The 26,359-nt window shown below is 41.2% G+C and overlaps 1 protein-coding gene across 6 annotated transcripts in view; it reads right to left on the bottom strand.

Moving 5' to 3' along the window:
- The window catches only part of LOC137183511 (suppressor of tumorigenicity 7 protein homolog), a 64,773-nt gene that overhangs the window by 25,544 nt on the left and 12,870 nt on the right, over positions 1 to 26,359 (bottom strand). For 5 of the 6 annotated variants that reach the window (XM_067590636.1, XM_067590638.1, XM_067590641.1 and 2 more), the window contains one exon: positions 20,430 to 20,465. The exons of the other annotated variant lie outside the window; for it this stretch is intronic. In XM_067590636.1, coding sequence (XP_067446737.1) covers positions 20,430 to 20,465 — 36 coding nt within the window. The remainder of the gene's footprint in view (positions 1 to 20,429; positions 20,466 to 26,359) is intronic. 6 annotated transcript variants of the gene reach the window in all.

Raw genomic sequence — 26,359 nt, 5'->3', positions numbered from 1 at the left:
ATACTAGACTGATAGACCATGGGGTTGTTGGGGTTGTCATGTTAATTCCCTAGGAGTCACATAGAGGATCGGGGAGGGTGGGACAAAGACCCCACTCAGATGAACGCCTGCCTTATACACACACAGAAACACATGCGCACATACACACACAAACACACACGTGCAGCTGGACAGCTATTCAGTGGTGTGAAGTGCAGACTCTCGTCCCAACAGAAAAGGGTCTTTCAGCTTGGCCTGTAGTGAAACAGGCCTAACAGCTGTTGTCAGCCCGCATTGTTGAGAGGATACTGCTGTCTGGCTGGCAATGGACTGTCTCATCTTCATCAAGCCAATAACTGAAGCCATAATTGACATACCATATATTCACATAAATAACATAAGAGGGTGGACATGTTCCAAAAGTCACAGATGTAATCCCTAAAACATTCCTAACATGAAATCAACTAGCAAACATTTGTTTCCAGCTCCTCAAATGTGAAGATTTTCCTACTTTTGTCTGCTTTGTATCATTTTATATTTAATACCTTTAGGATTTTAACCACTGGGTGCATTTAAAAATATCAAATTGGGTTCTGGGAACATGTGATGGGCATTAGTTATGTTAATCTTTGTGGAAGAAACTGTCAGCAGGGTTGCATGATCAGAAAAGAGATCTTCTCTCTAGTGGACGTCCTGGGTTCAGGCTCCACTGACAGAAATCTTACACCCTCCTTGTGTAATTTAATTACATAATCCTCGAGCAAAGGTGTGACATGAATTTCCCAATTGAGTATCAAACTAAATTAAAATAAAACGTAATCAAGCCTCTATGTCTGGTTCGTGCACACACTTACAGGATTCGCTTACAGGATTTGTAAAGCTGTAAAAAAGTTAAAATAAAAAAGGTAAAAGATTATTTTTTGTGCCGCTGTGGTGCAGATTTCTAAGAACACTTTGTCCTTGTAAGAGACAGTTTAACTCAACTCTAAGATAACAGACTGAGCTGCATGATGGAAAATTATTCCACCAAGACTTTTTTCTGGCTTCTACTCTAACTGCAGCTCGCCAAGTGTTTGTAATCGACTTTTTACATTCGTATAAAAAAAACTTCAGTGAGCAGAAGTAAAACTGCACCATCAGTCCTCCAACACAAACAGATACAACAAAGAAGAGTTTCTAGCACCGAGGTTCAAAATCTGTTAATGCCAAAAAGTTAAAAACCTGCACAGCTGATTGTATTTAGAAAACACTCAGTGCTGCAAGTAATAATCAATTCCTCTGGCAGTTAATTTCTAGATTCATTGATTATTTTAAATTGTTAGGTCTATAAAACATAAAATTAATTAATCGTAAGGGACTGCAGATGAAAATTAGTTTAAGCTAACTGCACATTGTCCCAATAAATACAACACAACAACAAACAATGAAAACTGTCCATCACACTATCCTAAAGCACAAGGCAGCTTTATCAAATACCTTGTTTTGTCCAATAAAAAATCCAAAACCCCAAACATACTCAAAAAGCAGCAAGTTCTCAACCTGGAACCATTAAATCTTTAGCATTTCTGCTTAAAAAATGTCCAATACAATTTATCGATTATCAAAATAGTTGCAGATTTGTTTTCTGTCAATCAACTAGGTAATCCTTGCAGCTCTAAAAACATTTAACATTTGAGAAGTTTGTCTTCCTTTGATTAAATGGGGAAAAACATGATTTATGATTAAAATTTCAAGTGATATCTCATCATATTCTGGATAGGAGCATTTCCAAAAAGCCAGAAAATGTAAACACCAGCATCAGGAGATTTGGTCTAGACCATAATGTAAGCTCACTTCTCTACCTCCATCACTGCTACCACTGCCATGATGCTCACTGACAGGGAAGCAGGCCCAGAGCATGTTGGGAGTGTAACATGATGAAATGAAGGGACAAATGCTAACAGACAGACTCAGGACTAAATGTCACCGGAGACAACAGGAGATGTGACCTTTACTGAAGAGGGGACGGTCAGCAGACTGCTGGTCTGACCAGAATGATAAAAGATACACACTGAGACACACACACACACACACTCACACACACACAATCCCTACATGTGCAGCCAGACACACTTAACTACAAACGAGAACAAATGACAGGTCTTGTTTCATGACGTATTAATGCACTCTCATGCTTTTAAAATCACTACCACCATATGTCTAAAAGAGGCTGACACACACACACACACACACACACACACACACACACACACACACACACACACACAGCCTTTGATGGGTAAAACTGACAATAATCAGTGACTTCAACATTTATCTCCAACAGAGCACAGTGCTGTTGGAACAAAGCTACTTGATATTAGTACTGACTGCGTGCTGGCCAACTCTATACAGTGGAGTCAGAAAGTATTAGAAGAGTGACACATTTTGTTGGCTTTGTACTTCAACACACTTGATTTCAAATACTGACTGTGAGGTTTAAGTGCTGACTTTCAGTTTTGATTAACCTTGTAGGAACTGTGGCCATTTTAATACAGATAAACCCAATTTTACGGGCAAATATAATACATCGGAGTACCGTTACACTCCACATTCACCCATAAATTCTGGATATTGTAGATGAAATCTGTGCATGTCCTTCGCTGTTCAACCTGACACTGACCCGCAAAGCTACACAGAAACGGCTTAAGATCATCAATGTTTACTACAACGCCCCAAATTAAAAGTCCAGACAGTTAATACAATCCAACATTTGTCATTGACTGGAAGATTGCTCATCTCATTGAAGCAGTCGCCTCGTGTCTGCTCCATATTTTCAAAGCGTTCCTTTTGAAACGCTTCGAAAACATGGCAGCGGTGGAGTTTTACAGCTGACATATGGAGCTCAAATGTGAGTCTTATAGTATGTTATTACAAAAGTCTGTGTATATTGACATGTGGGATTTGAGTATTTAGAAGTTTCTGTATCTTCAGCAAAGCGCCTGCTTTTGCAGCTTGGCAACAGCTTGGCAGATATAACCGCTGGACAAATGAGTATTGGACTGGTTTCACGAATTAAGTGGTATTGAAAGATGTCTTCTGTACATTTTGCTGATTCTAAATGTACCTAAAAACTTTGCTGCACCTTTCAGGGTTTTTGGAACGGAAAAGTACTCGTGGCGGGTTGTCTGGATACAGCAGCACTGCTTTAGGAGACACATTCATGTCAGATATTATCATAAGAAGCAATGTGTGAGTAATACAAGACAAGTTTTGGGAGCTCCTGCAGGCCGCCTGCATCCTAACCTCTTTAACTTTCTGTGTTGTTGTCTGCAAGTTTGTGCCCGTGTGTGGGTTGGAGGGTTTACTGCACATGTGAGGTATAAATAATGTAAGTTATGAGGAAGAACTGTCCAGCATTATGAACAACATTGACAGATCTATGAAACTCCCACACAAGCAACAACAAAACCTCATTGTAGCTGCTATTGGTGGCGTACTGTAGGAATACATCTCGGGGTTTCTACCAGCAAAACTTATCTTGAACAGAAGGCAGAGAAGGAAACACAGACAGAGTGAGTATCATCCAAGGACGAGGAGAGAGAGAGATAAGGGACTAACTCAAAATCTCTCATCTAAAATTCTGGAAATCTATTTTTGGGTTTCAGTAGAAAGACTTTCAAACAACAAATGTAGAGCCGAACTGGTACTTATTTTTCCCCCCTTGTGTGGAAAAAAACACAAAAGGGGATCTAAGAAAGTACCAGCAGAACAGACAATCAATCGAATGCGCAGTTGTTTTAGGTAATGCCAAACATCTAAACATAAAAATATAAAACCTACTCCAGAATACAGACAGAGAATCAACCTAGAATTATGTGGTTGCCTGAATTAGAGAGTATAGCGACATTAGATCTCACTTCACAACTTTTAATTTAATTTTGGACTCATTTTGCAAAGTCTCTAAGAATTCAAAAAATCCAAAAGGAGCATTATCCAAATGAAATGAAGCCTTGGCAGTCAAGACGCTTGAAACTAAGAAAGGGAGACATGAAATACTGGCTGCTAAAACCAAACAGATTGTGTGAAGTTGTCATTGCTTTTAACTGTTTCTATTTTATTTGATACTCAACAGGACAAAACATTATCCTAACTTTGTAACTTTGAGTGTGATCTTTGATGCTGTCAGAAAGTATTGGAAGTTTCTCTTCGCTAGCTACAAATTGAGAGAGACGTCTTTTTTATATTTATTTTTATCAACTTCTGTTGGTTTAATTGGCGTCCAAGATTTGTTCTATTCAGTTAGTAACAACCACATATTCACTGTTTTCTTTTCATTTTTTTCCATTTCTATTATGCACTCTAAATTAAATGCGATGGAATAATTGCTTTGTGGAGTCCTGAAATGCTTTGGCAATATTGTAATCTTCCTTTTACATCAATAAAGAAACTGGAGGGAACAGGAGGGAGCGAGAGAGACTCGTTTATCTATTTTCTTTGCTTTACTTGCTGGCTGATGGATAAGAGCAGCTCCCTCGCTGTATTTCTTCCAAACAAAAACTGAGATGTTGTATGGGAGGTTGCAGAGGCGGACGGGCATAATTTCTCACACAAACAACTTCACTATTTTTAATTATTTTCCATAACCACCAGACAACAGTAAACAAAAGGAAATAAACATATGGGACATCAATGGAAAATAAATACAAAGATTGAATGACGGCACCTTTCCCTACCCCAGGTTTAATCTAGCTCTGCTCAACAAGCCACTATGTAAACACAGATATCAGCTGCAGCTAGCATATCCCTCACACGCACATGCACACACACATATATACAACTAAGACATAAAGAGGCAAGCAACACACACACACACACACACATACACAGAGCCAGCAGGCCTTCGCCCACGCGGTGAGTAAACCATCTACTTCATGAATATCAATACAAAATGTACAGGGCCACCTGCTGTACACAATACAAAGGCCATTTGCAAGGGAAAAAGATCAGAAACACAGCTACCGTACAGTTCCTGACTACACACAGCATGTCAGCAGCAGACCCAACGAAGCAACAGCATATTACTTACCCTCCATTCCACTGAAACATCCACTAAAGCCACTAATACACTGACAAGGCCTCTTTTTTTTGCCTTATAAATAAAAATCTCAGATCTCAAAAATCTTTAACAAACACTCAGTCAAAGTGAGATTTTTCTTTTCCGCTTTCACCAGAAAAATCAGGGGTTATGCTCCTTCACCACTGTCCAAATCCATACAGCAATCTAAGCAGCAGCTAGCTGTCTTTCATAGAGCACATTTACTACTGGGGGCCCCTGGTCTGGTTCGCTTTCCTTGATTGGCTGTTGTCTGTGAGTGACAGCGGGCCAACACAATTGTGAGCAAGCTCTGTCCTTCTCTCCTGCTAGTAACCCAGCAGAATAAGTACAGGGGGGTCTGTAGATACCAGGCCAGCCAATCAATAACATGGATTTTAATGAAGGGGGGCGGGGTGCTCCTTAGCCTCCTCTTGCAGAGGTAACCATGACAACCCCTAAATGACCCTACAGCAGAATGGAAGAAGGAGCCTCCTCAGTGCAGATTTACAGATAGCCAAGGCCTTCAGTCCTTCACTTCTGTGATTATTGTAATGGAAATATCTTCTAATATTTATTTACTCCGAGCATCCAGCCGGCATCCCTCCAGTCTGACAGACGGCCACTGACCAGCTTTAATGGTTCTACTGGGGGCTGAGCGCGTTGCTCCGGAGCCCCTCAGCATTAGTTATTAGGAAAGGGTGAAACATTATCATTATCATCAGTCTCACAATTCCTCACTTGATCCATTGATTAGAACCAGTGACCTTGTTCCTTTCTTTCTTTCTTTCTTTTCATAGCCTGCTGACATACTAGAGAAGGAAGACGGAGAGAGCCCGGAGAAATTAAAAGGCTGACAAGGTTAGCTGCAGTTCTTTGTTAGCGTTTGAACATGATGATGACAAATGCAGTGATTTTCTCAACGAGATCCGACTGAACCGATTCAATTATCACTGGGCTTCCTTGAAGATCCACCAAGAAGACTTATCATGCAGCAGTCAACAGCCGTGTAAACGTCCTTCTCCTGAATGGAGGAAGCAAGGCCAACGATACTATTAACTAAGGCTCAGATTACTACTCTGACACAATTCAGACAATGAGGATGATGCTGATTTAAATTTTATCCCCAGTTTCAAAACAAAATCAGCAATTAGCTCAGCGGGAATGAAAGGTTTCTAGAAGCCGGTACTATGTTAAATAATAGGGTAGACTGAGTATCAGTGTCACCACGTGTTAGATTATTGCAGCATGTTCCAGTTAGGAGTGTTTAAATCCAGGCGTTTACGCTCGTAACAATACTACAGATGACACACTCAATGGTACAGCTGCTGTATTAACAGCTGAATGGAGTGTTTGGAAAATGGTTGTTGCTTTCAAGGCAAATACCACCATGATGACGGACTGAAAACAAGAATAAAAATAGTCAGATTGAGGTCTGTATAATTTATTCCTCCTTTCATAGTAGACCTATAATTTTACTACAGTCACACAACAGTGCAATTAGACGTTTTCTTTGTTTTCTCAGGGAGAAAGAGGTTTTTTCACATGACAAGCTCTTTTGTTGTAACTCGAGCATAGTGTCCCTGCCCCTCTTAAAACCTTTCCAAGCAGACAGGCCCCGTGTTTCAGCCAAATAATATTCTCTCCATCCCATGCAGCCCCGGGTGTTAATCATATTCACTCATTCTGCAAGCTACCAAAAACTCCCCTTTTCATCATCAGCCAAGCACACATTATGATTATTACTGAGGGAGTACGCCAAGAACAGTGATGTTTTCATTTCTCCCCTCGCCCTTCCACCGCAGAGGGTCCAACTTCCAAGTTATGTGACTGACTAATTGACACCAGTTCGCTGCACGCTGTTTAGTTTATGTGGTTAGTCCCATTGAGTTGCTTTATCGATGCTACTGTGAGAGCTCTTCCTTACAGTGTTTGGGTAACTTTGAGAGCTGAAACTCTTAATGGATAATTTAATTTTCTGTCTGTTGAATGAAGTGACAGCTATTTCAACAAACGATTAAGTTTTTCTGACATTCTCTGGCTTTAGTCACACAAATGTAAGGATTTACAGCTTTTCTCTTTTGTATATCGTTGTAAATTGAATATATTTGGGTTTTTGGCAGTTAGTCAGACAAAACAAGACTAAGATTTTAAGACATCTGCTTTTTATTCTGGGAAATTCTGAGGAGCATTTCTCACTATTTTCTGGCATTTTATGGGCCAACCTAATTAAAGGCAGAGTCAGTAATTCTAATCCAATACACTCTCCTTATGGCCCGCTAGCTGTTCATTCTGTGTGTGTGCTGAACAAAAACAAAAAAAAAATCTGGTGTTCATACACAGCACTGGCTCTGTAAATGTGCATGTAAACACAGGGGCTCAGAGCGAGCCACACAACACTATTCCAGCCAATCAGCAGGGGGCGTTCTTGCTCGTGCACAGGAGAGAGGGGAGTCATCAGAGCAGCTGTCTGTGTGAGGACATGACAGTCTCCCGTCTCCAGCACCCGTTGAACGGTCAGTTAGGGCTGGCGAACTGGAGAGAGAGAGGCCGTGGCCAATTCACATAGAAAGCATTTTCTCACAGAACAGATACACGTCCATTTTATTAAATATATCAGTCCACACTGAATCCCAGACAGTCTCACGGAGACCAGCCGTGTTTTTTTATGCTTTTTACGAGTCTGTTTCTGTCGCGTTTAGTGAAGCATAATCTGAGCAGGCAGCTGTTTATACCGCAGAAATATCCCGCTCTATATGTGTTTTCAACCTCTTAACCATATTTCTCTTTTGGTCGTTGCCTTGGCGATGCACATCCATGAATTTAGGGGGGCAGAGCTTCTGAATGAGTATGAAGGGAGGGGTGTGTTTGTTTGGGTGTTCAGTTCAAACATCAACAAGCTTTGTCCAGAATGACTGACTCTACCTTTAATAGTGCTAATACAACTAGTGAGATAATCTAATAATCATTTTAATCATTTTTTTAAGCAAGTACGAAGCTTTTAGCTTCTCAAATGTGATGATTTAGTGCTTTTCTTTGTCATACATGATATGAATATTGAATATATTTGAGTTCTAGACTGTTGTTTGGACAAAATAAGACCTTTAAAGACATTTTATAGAGAAAATGATTAATGGAAAAAATAATCAGCAGATTAATCACTAAAGAAAATAATTGTTAGTTGCAGCCCAAATAATTATTGTCCAGACAAGATGACAAACAGGAAAATATTTTGAGCTTTCTGTTGTTGTTCTGTGATCTAATTATTAATTGTTATGGGTTTGAAAGCCAGCACCAATATACTGATGCTGCTAATAAACTATATTTTGTACCAGTCTTTCATGTTCAAATTTGAACATTTTAATGTCAAACAATTATAAAGTGACTGAAAAAAGTATTCTATTCAAAAAAGGAGCCAGTTATCAGACCTAGAAGATGCCATTTAGTGGACACTTTGACCCAAAGTGGCATGGACCGCACACATACAGTACAATGTTTGTTACTGGAACTCAAACCCACTGGAATTCCACAAACGGTAGTTGCTATGCTTAATTTGTTGAGCTACATAGAACATTTGACTCAAAGAAATTTAACTATGCCCATGGCGAGTGTGGTGAGCAAGCTGAGACTGAATTCAAGAGCAACAGAATGACTTCACCTCCCGTGGCTCTGGCCAAGCCTATGATCATTAAAACTCAAGAGTCTGAGCTCTGTTACTGTTGGCACAGGCTGTGCACCGCTGAAGTTATGGATGGCAGCAGCAAATGGCCTGGGAGCTGGTCCTGTTTGTTGAATAGTTTCACAACCAGCCTCAGATCCATATATGGAGATTTTGAATGCCAGTGAAATGACTAACTATGATGTAAAAACATTTCCAGGTCTTTTTTTTTTATTTTATTTTTTATAAATAGTTGTGATCTAATCTGAACATGCTGTGGTTGACCTAAGAATACAGTATTCAACAGCTATGAATGATCAAGGAAATAGGCCATCATCAAAATTCACTAAGACAAGTAAATTCATCCAAAATTTGAAAACCGAAGCCTATTTCGTTTGATAAGCACACAGCACCAACAGAGACTTGCTGCTCCGCTGCTTTTTTTTTTTTTTAGTGAGAAACAATGATGGCTTAAGAAAGACTACTAGCATAAATAATCCACTGATAAGGAAGCAGATACATGTTGTTGTTAATCATTTTGTTAAAGATCAGCTTCACAGAAGAAGACGTTATCGTAGCCATCTGATTTTGAAGGAGAGTTGCATCATTCAGGCAGCTCAAAAGGAGAAACAGACTCTTTGCTCCAGTTCAGACACCGGGGTTTTCACTCAAGTCAACTAGTTAGGTAATATTTCCCAGTAGTTTTTAATGTTTGGACACATCATACACAAGTATTACACTACAAAATGAAAGCAAATTGAAATTTTGCTGCATTCACACCTGGGATAACTACCCTATATCACACAATTTCCAATCCAAAAAGTAGCAAATGAGTTAGATTGTGCCTTTAATTTAGTTTTCAATGTCAAGATTTTGCACATGGGGGAAAAAATACAGAGATGTTTTGGTCAGATAGTAAGTTTATTACTGGCATGCAGTGAGCTACTGCAACAACAACCATGTTTAAACTTTAAAATCCGATGCATTAGAGAGTGTACAAGCTTTATGGCGAGATGTTTTCAGACCCTTTATCTGTTGGGTGAGGATTTAGGGTCAAAGGTCATAATCCATGGGAATACATTAGTGTCTCTTTCAGGGGATAAAAGTCCTTACTGAAGATCCTTTATCTAAAATAAGCCTCCTTTTTGGCTCACTCAACTTCCAGCCAACTATATGAGCTCAAGAGACAAAAATAGCATAAGTCAGCAGTTACCACAGAAACCCGATCACTCTGCCGGTTTCGCCGTTCTTACGGGGGGTTACCACAGCAACAGAGACAGCTGGTTGCCGTCAGAGTTCTCTTTGGCTTTCATCAAATGGCCAATTTCAGTAAGCACCTTATTCTGCTCATGGGCCCCGACAGCGTAACAAACAAATACAACCTGGAGCTACCTCAGCATGAGAGTTCAAAGCCCATTAGTGGCTTATCACTGCATTGAAAGATGATGTGATCTTGTCAGGGCAATAACCAAAATAACATCCAGCATAAAAATAAAAAAAACACATAATGGACCAGCGATGAAATAGCACTTATACAATGTTGGAGTGATATGACTAAAGGTATGGCCTACAGCAATCCTCCCACAATCAAAACAAGACTCCATTTCCCAGCTGCATTAACCTGAGCTCAGCCTTATCAGTTGGCATACCGCTTGCAATCTAACATTTATCTTACACAGAAATAGCCCGGTCTACAGTCAGTGTGGTGTTCAGGTTTCAACCAGGGCTAGGCCGGGGACACCCAAGAAGATTTCTGAAATCCTTATCGATCATGAAACTGCATGTAACAGTGGATATCAGAGATTATTTAGACTACAAACTGGAAATGTGCTCAAACCAGATGATCAGGACAGAATGGTTTCATGTAAGCTGTTAACTCTTAACTGTTATCCTTAAATTACTAGCAAATCTATCCCAGCTCACCTCACAGTAAACTTGTATCACTCTGGCTTTTGGCAGTCTTTTGCTCCTTCATTTCCTGTCATCTCTATTATTGGCTCCATAATAAAAAGGTATAAAACAATTACGACTGTTTGTAGTGGCTCAGACACATACAGTATATGAGTAAATAATGTGGTTTAGACTGATTCTACAAATTAATCTCACTTTTTCAAACCTTTGTCCAAGACTGAACCTCAATCAGGGCTTCCAAACAGCCAAGAGACAGTAAAGACAGTCTTGAACAGGTCAGGGTGTTGGAAGGCCATTGAGAAAATTGGAGAACTTGGGTTCAAATCATTTTCTTAGCAAGTATCCACTGTGCTTAAGTCATGAGTGGTGCTTTTTGAAATGTGCACCGCTTAGGGGACTTATAAAAGCTCCCTGCATAAGGAATATCCAGTGTGCAACTGTGCACTCATATACTAAGCAGTACGGTAAAAGTCGAACAAACATTCATCCACCAACTGTTGTGCTGTTCACCCACACATGAGGAGGTAGCTCCATGATTTTCTAACTGTAGTAACAAAATCAAAACAGTAATGAACTACTGGCTAATAGGGTTGTGTCGGTGTCCCGGTTTCACTTATCATACCATGTACATTTGTACATTTTACCAGCGTGCACATTTCCTGTCCTCCTCAAATGCCTGTCAGATTCTGCAACTGGCGCAACACACACACAAACACATGCAGTGGAGAAAACGGCAGTGAGAAGCAAGACTGATGCCACCAATCTCCACCCCACCCCCCCCGGAAAAGAAGTTGAAAAAAATCAGCAGCGTGGGAATATTTTGGATATCGTAAAAACGAGCACAGGGTTGTCCTTGAGGACAGATATCTAATTTGTAAAAAAAAAAAAATGTGGACGCAATGGCTGCCAAAGGAGGGAACACTTCCCTCCATGCAGATCAAATAAAGTGTTTAATCCTTAAAGAAAAAACATGTGAACGCTTGACCGTCCATAATAAAATGCGCTATCGAAATGATTTTCCACATCCCGGCTCCCGGCTCCATCTGTGTTGTCTAACCTCTGACTTACAAACAGAAACACACTGACTCCGATCTGACCCCGTAAAGAAACACACACAAACTTTCCCCAGCTCGAGAGGGCTGACATAAGCGAGTGTGTGTGAGAGTTAAAAATACAGACAGGATCAGTCCGGCTGTGCTGTCACACACCTACAGGAAATTGGAAACTATTCTGATAATTGTTTAGAGCGCTTGTGACGTCATTTCTCACTAGTTTGAGAATTTTTACAAACCAAACAATTGATTAATGGAGAAAATAATCAACAGATTAATCCATAATGAAAATAATCATTAGTTGCAGTTGGATAAACAATAATTCAATGCTTTTACATTAATGCATGAGTAACAATAATCTAATTATATTATATATATATTAGTATAACAGTCACAGGGGACGTTTTTCTGCATTGAGTACTTATTTTTAATACTTTAAATACATTACGTGATAAAACTTCCATATTTCTACTTAACATTTTCAATGCAGGACTACTAAAGTACTTTCACAGTGTGGTATTAGTATTTTTATTTAAGAAAAAGGATGTGAGTACTTCCTCCATCACTGGTGTTTGTCACATGCAAATCAAGTTTTTATACATGCTAGCATTGAAAAAAAATGTTTCAAGTTTCAACTATAATAAAGTGCTTCTGTTTTCATTCCTTTCAGGGTCATTGTAACTGATGATAATAATAATAATAACAATTGTGAAATATCGTGAAACCGTGAGACAGTTATCATACCATGTAAATCTCATCCCGTTGCAACCCTACTGGCTACGTTTTCATCTCGACAGCACTTTGCCATCCTAGCACTGTGGGGTTTACGAGCAGAGTCAGTCACTACAAACGAGTACGACCCTCCACATAACCATCTGAGGAAGTTATTATTAAACTGATAGTAACGCCAACAAAAAGAATGCAATGTCACTGTTGGTCCCTTCAGTTCACATCAATGATAATAGGATCTCTGTTCCTCTCCAGACAATTTGACATCAGACAATCAATACCCCCCCCCCCCCCCTCCAAGGCTGCAGTACTGACTAAACAGGCTGAGAGTCACTGGTTTGAATCCAACATTTTTGCATTTGCATTTTTTGTATTTAGTTATTACCTTCCCCTCTCTCTCATTTTATATCACCGTTGTTGTGTACTAATGATAAAGTTTAAATGACTACAAGAAAAACAAAATGAATCTCCCTTCAGGCAGGAATAACATCTTGTACCACCTAGAAAACTGCAAGTACTGACCTCCATTTTGATAAAGTGCAGATTTATTGTACAACTAGTGAATCATCCGTTTCTTCCTCATAACATCCTGCAACATGTGGGCCAAAGGATAAAGAGCAATGCACAATGCAGTAGCCATTCACAAACACTGATGTTGGATTGGTGGCCTGAAAAGAGAGATGGAGGCAGGGAGGTGACATCTGATCAGGCCAAATGTTTAATAATGAGCTGTGTGTGTGTGTGTGTGTGTGTGTGTGTGTGTGTGTGTGTGAGTGTGTGAGTGTGTGAGAGAGAGAGAGAGAGAGAGAGAGAGAGAGAGAGAGAGAGAGAGAGAGAGAGAGAGAGAGAGAGAGAGAGAGAGAGAGAGAGAGAGAGAGAGAGAGAGAGAGAGTGTGTGTGTGTGTGTTTGACAAGGTAATTGCATTTACCCAGAGTTGTGTGAAGTAAATGATGTTTGTGTTCACACTGAAGTCAGTAAGGTGCATTTATAAGTGCTGCTCGCTGTTAAAAAACAGAGGGAAATGGCTAATGAAGGGCTGCTCTTTAAAGTCTAACACCCAATAAAACCGAGGAAGACATCACTACCGAAAGGCCTTTTGAAAAATCAAAGCATGAAGAAAGAGAGAGAAAGAGAGAGAGAGACAGAGAGAGAGGGGGCATCAGCAGTTGAGCAAGCTAGAGAGTGAACAGAACTAGCGGTGCTGGCGAGAACAAAGCCGGTGAATTAGATAAATAAAATGTTGTTTTCTGATTGTTTCAAGGCGGTCGCGTTCTGAAGCACAAATTAACACGCCCACGCCTCCGCGCACACCTCCGCTCCGTGCAACCCTGCGGGCAGGTGCCGCATTGCCGGATTTTGTGTGAATGCTGAGCTTCATCCTGACCGCCGTGGCCTCTCTGCTCTGCGTGTGTGTGTAGCTCAGCCCCGCCCTCGGTCAAACAGACACACAGAGTCTCTTTATACGTTCATGACACACAGAGACAGAGAGCAGATCGGAGCAGAAGAGAGAGACGGAGACAGCGATGTAACCTGGTCGCTACACTAAGAGTCCCGACTTCACACCCTGCGCTCTGTTATTGGCTGCGGGCTACACAACCGCTGCCCAAAGATCGACACCCAGAAACATCCTGAACACAGCAAAATAATAAGAAAACAAGAAAATAAAGGCAGACACCACCACACACTTCTAGAGGGTCATAAGTGATGATTGAGAGGGATTACTTTTGTATGACTCTATACATTGTTTAAGGAAAATCCTGCATGGTACACCTGGTAAGTCATTCAATATCTCTAAACTACAAAGGTGACAAATGAGCGTCCGTTCCGTAGCCTTTGTTGCTAAAGTTGTTCCACGGGTAGTTTGCGTCGTCCACTCACATGTTTCGGATCAGATTCAGGCTCAAACATGTACAGATGTATTTGAGTTCGAGTAAGCAATGAGAAAAAGAAGCAAAATCCTACTATTATTATTTGTTTACGCAGACTCTGGAGCCGGCGGATGCTTTCGGAAACTAACCAATCAGAGCAGAGTTCATTGGGAAGGGGGTCTTAAATAGACAGAAGTTAAAACAGCCCGTCACCTTTTGTAATGATGGTAGTCAGCTGAGTCCTGTTGACCAATATGGAGCTTTAGACTTCAACTCAGCACAGACGGTATCAGGTAAATAAAACATGTCCAGCTGGTGATTTTCAAACTGAATTCAGTCTGGTGTTTGATTGGCAGTGCTGTCTGCTCTCCTCTGCTTGTGTGCAACTGGTCACAAAACTCAGAGCGTTTTATTATTTAAGCAACGCTGCTGTTCTGATGAAGTAAAACAACGTGAACATACAATGTCATGATCAATCAATCAGTTTTGTCACCTGAGCCGAATCAGATCCTGACACGACTCACATCGTGGCCGAAGCAGTTACTAGATGATGATGAGTATGCTGTGTAGCATTTGCTCTTTTTCTCTGAAGGTTAATGTCACCAAACCACTTCCACATGACTGAGGTTGTTTTATTTTTGAAACTGACTCCTCCACAGTGGTGCAAGCAGCAGTGTTACATTCGCTTTCATGTGAATCGCTGCTGTATAATTGTCAAAGCGTAAATACAAATGATGTGACAAATTTTTATCACATTAAGATTATACGGGTATTATCATGACCAACATATGCCACACATCTCCTATGTGTATTGCCAAATTACATGTTATAACTTTATATAAGAGTAAACAAATGGAATTTTTATTTGTATTGTCATTTGCTGAACTGAAAAGAATCAACATGTTGGAGGTGATTTCCTGGCTTTTCACTACCTCTATCATCTGCCATAATGAGGAAGGGGGAAGCGAGGCTATATTCAGAACCACCTACTACAGACTACCAAAGAACGCAGTATTACAGTATACTGCATACTGCTTTTCATGGTAGTATTCAGCATGAAACTGTTAAATCAATTTAATTTGCAGTATGCTAGGCCAGGCTTAACCAGTTTCCGGGTTTGGAAAGTGAAAGTAAACAATAGCACGGCTAACGGCAACGGCTGAGTTGACTGACTGGTCTCACTCAGCCAGCAGCTCCTCATATCTCTGAAAACATCGGAGCAAATTTCCAAACAGCTGTTACTGGGATAAACTGAACACACAAATCTAAATGGTTAATTTCTTGCCTGAATTATAACTTAATAAAGTGACATATTAATAGTCCTAGAGCGAAAATTACAACAGCTTTTAGCCTGGTTCAAAATCTCTGCTATGTTGCTGTCCGCCGTTTCAAAAATGACCGGTTGTTGTCACCGTTCCAGTGCTTAGCATTGTGGAACTCGGTAGATGAGGTAGACTGGTTGGATGCATACTGGAGATTTTTTCCAAATTAGTATGACATCCGGGTATTTTTGGCATACTGCTCAGTATTTCCTCTATAATTGCACAGGCCTGGTTGGCCACCAGGCCAACGAGAGGCCCCAACGGACCAAAAAAAAACTTTTCGTTAATGCCAAAAATAATGCCAAATATCCATTCATTCGGAAATCAATAACCATTTGCGTTTGAGAGCCTCTGTGCGGCACTGTTCTGAAACATGAGTCAACCTCTGTGTTGTTTCCTTGGAAACTCTTGGAAACTTGCGATGTGAATGACTCGTCTCTTCTTGTCTCTTTAGGGTTTTTTCGGTGTTTACCACAAAAAACTCCTAGGGGAAACACTGCTGCTGATTTTGCTTTTGTTTCATTCTGCATACTACATGCTAAATTTTGTCCAAATCAGTATGTTCTGCTAGTATAGTGGGTGGTTTCAAATGGAGCACTGTTTGGTGCCAGAAAGCAATTCGGCACATTTCCCACCAAACCTGATCACTGACCCACAACGTACAATGCAGCACAGAAGTTGAAAGAGGCTTCCATTTTTTCCCCAGTGATAGTTTGACGATAGACTGTACACTGTGATTATACCAATGTCTAAAATTAAAATCATTGTGGCTTATTTATGATATAAACATTTTAACTGTTAAAATAATTCTATTATCTTGAGAATTGCGAGTGAGGCTGAACAGGACAGCAGTGTTTCAGAACTCCAGCCATGGATGTGAGAACTTGCCAGGATTTTGTTCCTCTCAATCTGGATGTACTTGAGATCAGATTTTGGCTTAAAAACGCACAAATCTTACACCCCCGAGTTGCAGGTTGAGTGTTTTCCTCAATGACACACACTGCTGTGGAGACAAGACTTGTAACATCCTAGTTACAAGCGTCTCTGTCAAAGCCAGATGACTTGATGGTCAGCTTGCACAATGTCGTTGTGACTACAGCAGAAAATCCTGATTTACACCATCACAGTTGGAAAGGCTCATCATAAAAAGTATAAAAGTCTCATATACAGTCAAAAACTATAGATTGCTATTTTAACATAGCCTCCAATTCCAGAGACTATTTCGCTGTATCAAACAAAAACTTTCTAAATGTGTCCAAGTTCATTTCCCATTTCAGTGTTTACTGATGCAGTGTTCGCTGCTTGGAAATAAACTTGGACCCAAGCTGTTTCCTAGCAAAGCAATTCCAATGAAACTGCCTATAAAAGAGGCTCCACTTGCCTCTGAGTGTTTCAACAAATGCTGGTGAGTTTATGACCTCAACCTACAGACCTACAGAACCTAATGCCCATTTAAAATTAGTTGATGGGCATTTACCAACAGTAAATGGGTATTATAATTTCGCCACATTCTGTTTGTTTCCAAGGTAATTTCAAAAAGCTATGAATGAATTTGCATAAAGCTCTGTCAACGTAAGAAACTGCCAATTTCTATGAAAATCAAACATTTATATCTATAATGGTTGGTGGTAGCAGCACACAACGACGACGTTCAGACCGACTTTTGCCCTGCAGGAAAAAACACAACCCTTTCATTTTATTTGAATGGGCCCAGTACGGCGACGCAGCAGGGGTGCCAACGCAGAGGGCTCCAACAACAAGACTAAATCTAGTATATGGCTGGATCATGTATGGTCAATGTGCGAAATTGTGTCCAATTTGTTACAGGGATAGTCAGTGGTAGTGTCTATAATGTGAATTTCTGGATATGAAATGTTCATCTGCAATTTTCTGTAGTGGTCCCAGTAAAACTTGTTGTTAAAGTTTACTGAACTAGCATATCACAAACGTTTGAATCAAAAAAGAAAAAGAAAAAAAGATAAATGCAGTTGCAAGAACAATACTTCCCACTCATATCTTGAGATGTTTGATTTGAAAGAGAACTTATTTTAATTTTAATTGAAACTATTCTAATTATCTGCTCTCTCATCTGCTTCTACCTGCGGATGTCTGTAAACATACGGCTTCATCCATATGTTTACGTAGGATTAGCATGCTAGGCTAACAGTCCATCAGCTGTGTGACTTTATATCCGTGCCGTGACGTCTTTCAGAGCAGAAACACCATCAACACACCTGTCACGTGCCCAGCACGGTGCTGTTAAACCAGAGACACCACAGCTAAACCTTATTGTTATACAGTCTACAGGCTGCACACAGCACGACAAAGCTATGCTAACGATGCTAGCCACGCTAACTAGCTGCTAGCCGCTGTAAAGGCTGGTAAAATGGATCCGTCGCATCTCTTTGGTGCTCCTGTCAGTATCAGAGCCTCCATGCGAGACACTTCAGTCGGTAAATGTGTATTTTTAAAACTTAGCCTATTTCAGCTCCACTGTAAATGCCCCCTGAGGACGTCATTGAAACCGATACATTTTGAAAGGGCAAAAGCCAATTGGGAAACTCCAACACTGGGCCAGCCGACCAATGATGCAACTTTATTAGTCAGTGAGTCAGGATTGACTATGTCTCACATGACAGTCTACTGAACCAGTGACATGTTCTGTATATTCATTGTGTGGTCACAAAGCAAAGCACCACAATCACCAAGTGAGTTTGACATTTACTATTGAACCAAATAATAATGGAATTTATGTATGTTTTCATGTGTTCACAGTCAAAACAACCTTATCAGCTGTAAAAAGCTGGCCACAGCTACCATGTACTCTTTTGAATCAGATCCTGTGAACTGTTACTCATTGGCCTCCATTCACTAATCTTCTCTGTATGCTGTATATGCACTATGGCCTTGGTGCAGCACCATTACCATTTAGCTTTCTACTGAAATACAGCACAGTTATGATTTTCTAGTGTACCTGTACCAAACTGATCACATAACAAAATGTAAAAACGACAGTCCTACAACATCATAAGACAGCAGCAGGGCGTCCAAGCAGAAACTGCCTCATAATCAAACAGGTCACGCTGCATCTCTGGTATAGCCACCGTGTCCGTCAACAACAATACATCTTGTATATGAACTTTATTTCTCTGACACACTACTGTATAAACACATTGTCTAATTTGAAGCTGAAATACAAGGAATGGACACAACTACTTGACCTCTAGTATTTTATATCTCCTTGAATCCTTTAGGAACAAAAATGTAAGTAGGGTGAGCAGTTCCAGATTTCTTCTTATACTTCTCTTCTGTTGTTTAACACTCTATTCTTTCTTCATCACCATTCAATCTTCTACTCTATTGAAAGGCAAGAGTCAGCTGCAACAGATGTTAAAACATCTAAACAAGGGTTTTACTGAAAAGACAAGCATAAGCAGAAATTTGGAAAAGCTCAACATCGGCACTTATAGTCTGATTTGTTTTCATTAATTCTTTGCCATGATTACAAAAGACAGAGGACATGTAACACAATATGATCCCTACAACAATAAACCCTCTTCAAGATCTTTCAAACATGTATTCGGTGCTTGAAATAGATCATCACAACCTTTTAAAAGCTACAACAATTCCTGCAGGCTAAAAACCCCTGTAGACAATCTGCTGTCCAACTGACTTAGTGAAAGCATTAAGTTTGACCCTCAAATGACCTCAAATTTTGGCAAGAACTCAGACTCCCAGACCACAAGGACAAGACAACCTCGGTCAGGGGCTCTTTTGGTGAAATATAAAATGTGATCTGTACCAGGCTGCGCTTCCAGAAGACTCCACGGTGTCATCCACTCAGCTGTGCATTTTGATAAACAAAGATTACACTAAACTGTTCAGCAGGGAAGTGGTGCATGACAGCTCTCCCTCACAGTAACAGCCGGGACGCTAACACACACACAACACAACACACAGCCTGTGCAGCTGCCGGCGTGCAAGCTAGCTCTGATCTGACGTCAAAAAAAAAAACAGAAGTTACTTTTCTGCTCTGACTGTGCAGCCGTGACAGAATCAATTAGGTCAGCTCAGACTTCCTTGAAGCATAGAGCAGGTAGTGGAGTGAGGTATCATGGTATTGATCAAAGTGAAAGGTTTTCATGAGAGAGGGTGGGGTAGAGGGGGGAGAGAGACGTCGGTCCAACTACAGATCAACTCTTCTGAAGGAGGTTGGACACACACACGTGCACGCATACATACATATACATACACGACGGCAGTGTGTTATGTTAGCTTCAGTAGCGTCCCAGACTGGAAATGCTTCACTTGCACCTTACAGACATCTGACTGAGTGGGAGAAAGAAGAGAGAAGGGGTAGGCTGATGCGTCTGAAAACGATGCAACTCCGGCGAAAAGCATCCATCTTCTGACATTCTCACTCATATACACTTTCAACTAACACGCCATTACACTCAAGAGGACTGTAAATACATACTGACAGGACATGACTCCATACACACACACGCACGCAAGCACGCACACACACACACAGAGTAAGGCTGTGAGTGAGAGAATGCAAGGCAGGCTGTAAGCTCAGCATGACCAGCTAGCTTGTAGTGCCGACCCTCCGTGCTAAAATGGTAGATCCCAGATTTCTCCCCATGCAATCTGCCACTAGCAACCATGGAGGCAAAACAGGAAGAAGAGAGGAGAGGAGAGGAGAGGAGAGGAGGGATGCAGGAATAGCTAGTTTCCTTTTTCCTCCTCTCCATGAGATAAAAACGTACACATAAAATAAAAAGACACATAAAGATACACAGACACACGAGCGGCGGGAGGATGGTGGTGGTACTTACATGATGACTCTGTGCCGAACATGGCTGGATCGGGAGCTGTGATGGAGAGAGAGGAGGAGGAGGAGGAGGAGGAGGAGGATGAGAAGGAGGAAAGAGAGGAGAGAGAAGGGGGGAGGGTGAGAGAGAGATAGAGAGAGAGAGAGAGAGAGAGAGAGAGAGAGAGGGGAGGTTGATGAGCAGGCAGCTACACAGCGGGGGTCATCAAAGCAACACAATGCAGCCAGCCGGCCGTCGCTGCCTCCCAGACGGCCAGATGCCCCAGCTCCGCTATCCGTCGCTGCTTTAAAAGCCCTCCTCCACACACACACGCTCAGTTAGTCCGGCCACAAAAAAAAAAAAAACACAAGAGGCCTTTTGGAGGATTAAATCAATCAATAAATAAATATAAATAAAAAAAAGCAGAAATCCTTCACAGCCGTGGCAAAGTGTGGTCAAATCCAGAGATGGAGATAACGGGTGTTTGCGGCTAGCTATCGCATCTCTCCTCTTTCTGCAGTCTATATTCTTCTTCTCATCCTCTCCTCTCTCGTCACTCTCTCGCTTCTCATTCCACTGTAGGATTTACTAATGAAGAGAGAGGAGAGAGAGAGAGAGAGAGAGACGGACGGAGAGAGAGAGAGAGAGAGAGGCTTTCCCGTGGAGAGGGGAGACAAGGGGGAGTGAAAAACTCAAAATCCGGTGAAGAGCCACGGCCACCGCTGCTGCTGCTGCAGCCGCTGTAAGACAATAGCTATGCAAACAGAGAGTGACGTCAGGACAGAGAGGGGGGAGAGAGAGAGAGGGAGCTGTAAAAAGACTGACTGACTACTGCTGCTGCTGCTGCTAGATGGGCAGAGGGAGGGAGGGAGGCGAGGAGGGAGAAGGGGAGAGAGGCAAGGAGAATAAGGGGAGTAAAGGAGGGAGATTGAGCACAAGAGAAAGACGGGAAGAGCGGGAGCAAAAAGGGTGCGAAGAAAGGAAGAAGGCAGCAAAGAGAAAAGGGAGGGAGTGGAAAGGGAGAGGAGAAAAAGGAGGATGAAGAGAGAAAAGAGGCAGAAGAGGGGGGGACAGATAAAGAGATACTGAGGGGGAGGAGGGAGGCAGCTGGTGCTGAGGGGGCACCGGAGAAAGAGAGTGGGACGCAGGCCAATCAAAATGGTTTGTCTACTTTGGAGCTAAAAAAAAAAAAAAAAAAAAAAAAGCCAACCGCTAGAGATACAACGGGACACACACACACACACACACACACACACACACACACACACACACACGAAGGAGCAGTGAGGGGAGCTAGGGGCTGCAGTCTGTCAGTTGGACAAATTGAAAAGAGTATGAAGCCGAGCATTAGAGACTGCTGTGTGTTTACCTGCTGTTAAAACAACACACACACACACACACACACACACACACACACACCTGGCCGTCAGTGAGCCAGGTAACATATTTTCTGCTGTAATAACAACATCATCAATCAAACCTGCATTCAAAGAAAACCTATCAAAACATACTCTATGTATACTTTCATTTAACTGTTAACACACAGGTACATATTAGATTAGAAAACAATTAAACACCATAGAGAAATTTAAAAAAAAAACGTGAGCAGTCATTGCTTTAAAATGACTAAATAACATGCAGGTAAATCTCTACTCTAGCCCTCAAATCTTTTAATAAAAGTACATCAAATGTCTGTATTAGCGTGCTCCTGTCCCTACAGGCTCCAGAAAGCACTTTGTCCCATTTAAATGGACCCAAAATCAAATACAGACCAGGATTATCAGAAAATCAACAACCAAAAACAAACAAAAAAAAAAAAAAGTACAGCTGATTGAAGTTGAAGTAGAAACAAGACCTCAAGAGATGAAATGTGTATGGACATAACATGCAAAAATTATATATGTAGCTATTTTCAGCTACTGCACATGGGCACCAACTGGAAGTAAAATATATGTCAACTGAACATAAACACTAACGGTCGATCACCTCTTTTGATCAAGCTACTGTACACAAATGATGGTATTTTGCATATTTAATTTGGCAGCTGTTAACACCACCAAACATGTATTTATACACTCTCTATAAAAATCTGCATTATATAACAAAAAAAAAAAGACTGTATTCAGGACATGTGAATCTTTTTAAGAGCTCTAAATCTAAATGATTTAACTTTCTTTCCCTCTTTAGGATGCATGGATACCCAAATGTGCTCGTAGTAAACCTGCTACAAGTGATAAGTCTCATTATTGATGCATACTGTAAAACTTTAATAAAGACTGGAGTACGGAGCCTTTAAAATGTAGTGAAGTGCACACATAACCCAGTAACCATGCAGCAGTGGTGCACACACTGGGACAACATATGAATGGGTACAGTGGTGAGTCTGTACAACAGCCCGCTAACCTAAATAGACGGGAGGTCAGCCGGACGTCCTCGTGGCCCCCGCTGTGAATGGGGTGAAGCTAGCTAGCATGTGGATTAGCTCGGCTGCTGAATAGAGGAGTGTGTACCGATTGAGGCCTGTGTTCTTTTGTGTCCCATACTCAGTCACCCTCCTCCTCCTCCTCACCCTCCTCCTCCTCCTCCTCCTCTTCCCCCCAATGTCTTTGTCCTTCAAAGGGACGCCTTCTCTCTCTCTCTCCTGATTCACTGCAAAAATATTTATCTTCCAAAATATTTCTTGCAATACTGGGTCAAAGTCTTTTAATAAGCTAAATCTGGAAGTGGGGTGGGATAATTTATAATGTAAGCTATCATTATTAAACTATTTTTTTTCCCCAATTCAATTTGATTTTTCATTAAAAATCATTTTGCGGGATACTGAAGGGATCCAAAAGTCAACCGACATACTTTTTCTATTTAAAAATATGATTGGGAAACATGACAGAAAGGGCAGCGGAAAAACAGGCTTGAAGTCCAGTTGTGTTTGGTGAAGCACCTGCAGATGTTTTACATGCTTTGTACCATGAAATGTGTATTAACCTGAATGGACGCACGATGTGAGGAATTAAGATAATTTATGTTTTGTTAACATTGAGTTTGGGGCTGCAGCCAACAATAATTTTCTTGATTAATCGATGACTTGTTTGGTCTATAAAATGTTAGAAAAAGGTGAAAAATCTTGATGTTTCCCAACCTAAAACGTCTTATTTTATCCCAACAGAGTCCATAACACAAAGATATTCAGTTTACTGTCATAGACGACTAAAGAAACTAGAAAATATTCACATTTGAGAAGCTGGAATCAGAGAATTTGGACATTTTTTTCTTAAAAAAATGACTCAAAACCTTTAATCGATTATTAAAATAGCTGTCGATTCATTTAATAATCGACAACTAACCGATTAATCGTCTAATTGTTGCAGCTCTATTTTTTTATACACTTTAAAACTCACCCGTTCTCCATTTTCTTGATACAAATTCAGTGACATTTAAACTTATTCCCAAAGAATTGCTCAAGCAAATGAAACTAAAATTGGAGGCGAATATATAATCTCACCCAGTTGGCAGTTTTGTGGTATTTTAAGATGAATGTTCTTTGCAGAGCACCGCCGTTCCCTCCGTCCTTACTAAAGACATCTCCTGGGGTCACGTTAATTACACGAGGGGGCCCCTCTCTCAAACGCTCCGTTGAGAGAGGTGAAGAGGAAGGCACCGGGATGGATCTGTACGATACACTCTCTTCTGTAATCACATTCAGTGTGATTTGCTCTCACGTCGTTGGTATGATCTGAATTGGGATCAACAGCTCGGAGGTGGGGGGGGTGAGTGTTATGATGCAGCTGTGATAATCACAGGGGCTGAGCAAAGCAGAAGTAATGGTTTGCACAACCCAGCTAAATATTCATCCACCATACGCTTGTGGTTTCCTTACAGCTAGCAAAAAATTCTCTGGAAATGCATCGAACTTTGCTACTCTATGGTCGTAATGGCTTTACACTACCTGTCAGCTTCAGCCAAAACATCACCGCTTTACTGAGGACATACACACACACACACAGTAACAACAGGGGCTCACCACTGTTGAAATGACTTAATCTAATTCATAGATTTTGAAGCCGGCACAACCGCCCGCACAGCCCCACATTCGATAGAAGTCTTCTTCTGAGATAAACTAATTTAGTAACTGAATAAAATAATTGGACATCTGGCAGTACAGAGTGTGCTCCCCAATTCAGAGCATTTATAGGTTTGGACATGTGAAACCACCAAACACTCTTTGGAAGTTCTTTCTTGATAGAAGATTCAAATAAAATGCATTAAGGTCAAACCATATTTCCTGTGTATTTATTGTATTTGTTACATCATGAAATGTTAAAATCTATCATGAAATGCTAGAGGATGAAGATAAAGCTTTTTTTTTTTTTACATGAGTGAACAGAGAGACAAAAACAGTATCTGTCTCCAAGACGGTGTTTGGTGATGCAGAAGTGGTGAAACTGAAGAGCCCCTCACTGTCAACTTCAGCCTCTTCCTCTTCAAAGTTTGTCTGAGTCACACATGGCCCATGGCTACACACACTGGCACCTTGCCTTACTCTCACTGGCACAGGGATAATTAGGATGCAAACCCATTGCCATAACAGTGGTGAAGCCCAGGTGAATGAGTTTGCTAATTGAGACACTATGTAATGGAACAATGCCGTCGTTCAATGAATCTTCTTCTTAAAAAAAACAGTGCTCCTCGCCGCCTCTCTTCGGTGGAACTGAATTCACGAGCCATTTATTCCTGAACAATGCACACCTCACCCCGCCCCCGCTTCCATCACAAAGTACCACCCCGAAAAAAGCTTCTCCTCCTGGTTGCTAGGCAACTGATAATAAGCGTGAGAGGAGTGTGGCCATCCTTCAGCGAGAGGGGAAAAATGAGGAGAAATATAAAATAGAGGAGGAGGGAGGAGAGAAGACAGTCTATTAGAACAACCCAAAATGAGATACTTCAGAGGACTTGACGTTGACACGAGTGTGTTGATAATGAGGCGTAAAGTAGTGCAAGCCATAAAAAGCACGCCGACACAAAAGGCCCAAACTGATCAAAAATCTTATCTAGTATCTGGCCTGTGCACAATAAGCTACATGCCATCCCATCCTTGACTTGTGTTACAAAGACCGAGCACTGATTAGACCCCCATATGTTCCAAGAAAAGATGACAATCGGGTACATATCCCGACATCTTCTGTGGAAGAATAAGGGCAGAAACCCCCATTCGTCCTCAGGCTACAATGACTAGTACCTCCTGAAATCCACCAGCCTCTTTTCAGCATTTCACCAACTCAGCAGAGTTTAGAAAGAGAACAGCATCTCCAAATCATGGCTTGTTCCCCAAACAATGTTTCTGCTTCAGTTGGCAACCCACCCAGCCAGACGCATATTTGCTGGTAGTCAAATTTAGCCGTTTTTTTTTTTTTTTTGACAGTGATTAGTGAAGAGGCAGACAGGAAATAAGATCAGAGAGATGGGTATGACATGCAACAAAGGTCCCTGGCTGGAATCGAACCAGGGATGTTGCAGTAATTTGGCATGCGCAGTAACCATTTGGCAACTAGGGCGCTCCTAGATTTAGCATTTAGCTGGTGGTCATTTCCTGACCTGAAGAGATTAAATTTCCAGTACTTAAAGCCAGCTGGTGTGAAAAAAAATGGATTGTGCCCACCACATCCACCATGTAGACAACAGCAGGGATTGGCAATCTTTTGATGACCAGACAATCATCCCCCTTGTTTCCCTTTCAGAGGAACCAGACTCCACCACAAAAGGAAGGTCAGCGAGGCTTTGATTACCTCCACTGGGTCACAATTCAAATGCAGCGCTATCATTCAGCTAACTGGGTCAGGAGAACTGTGACTGTCACTGCTGACACCAGCTGGTCAAAACGGGGAATTGTGTTTCTCCAGCCCTCCCAGAGCTGCTATTACAAGGCCACTGATGCATGGACAACAAATGAATTACAATTT

The sequence above is a fragment of the Thunnus thynnus genome, chromosome 5 (genome assembly GCF_963924715.1).
Source record: "Thunnus thynnus chromosome 5, fThuThy2.1, whole genome shotgun sequence".
Classification (NCBI taxonomy): domain Eukaryota; kingdom Metazoa; phylum Chordata; class Actinopteri; order Scombriformes; family Scombridae; genus Thunnus; species Thunnus thynnus.
Note: the sequence above shows the minus strand (reverse complement) of the source record. Positions and strands in the feature narration are given on the sequence as shown.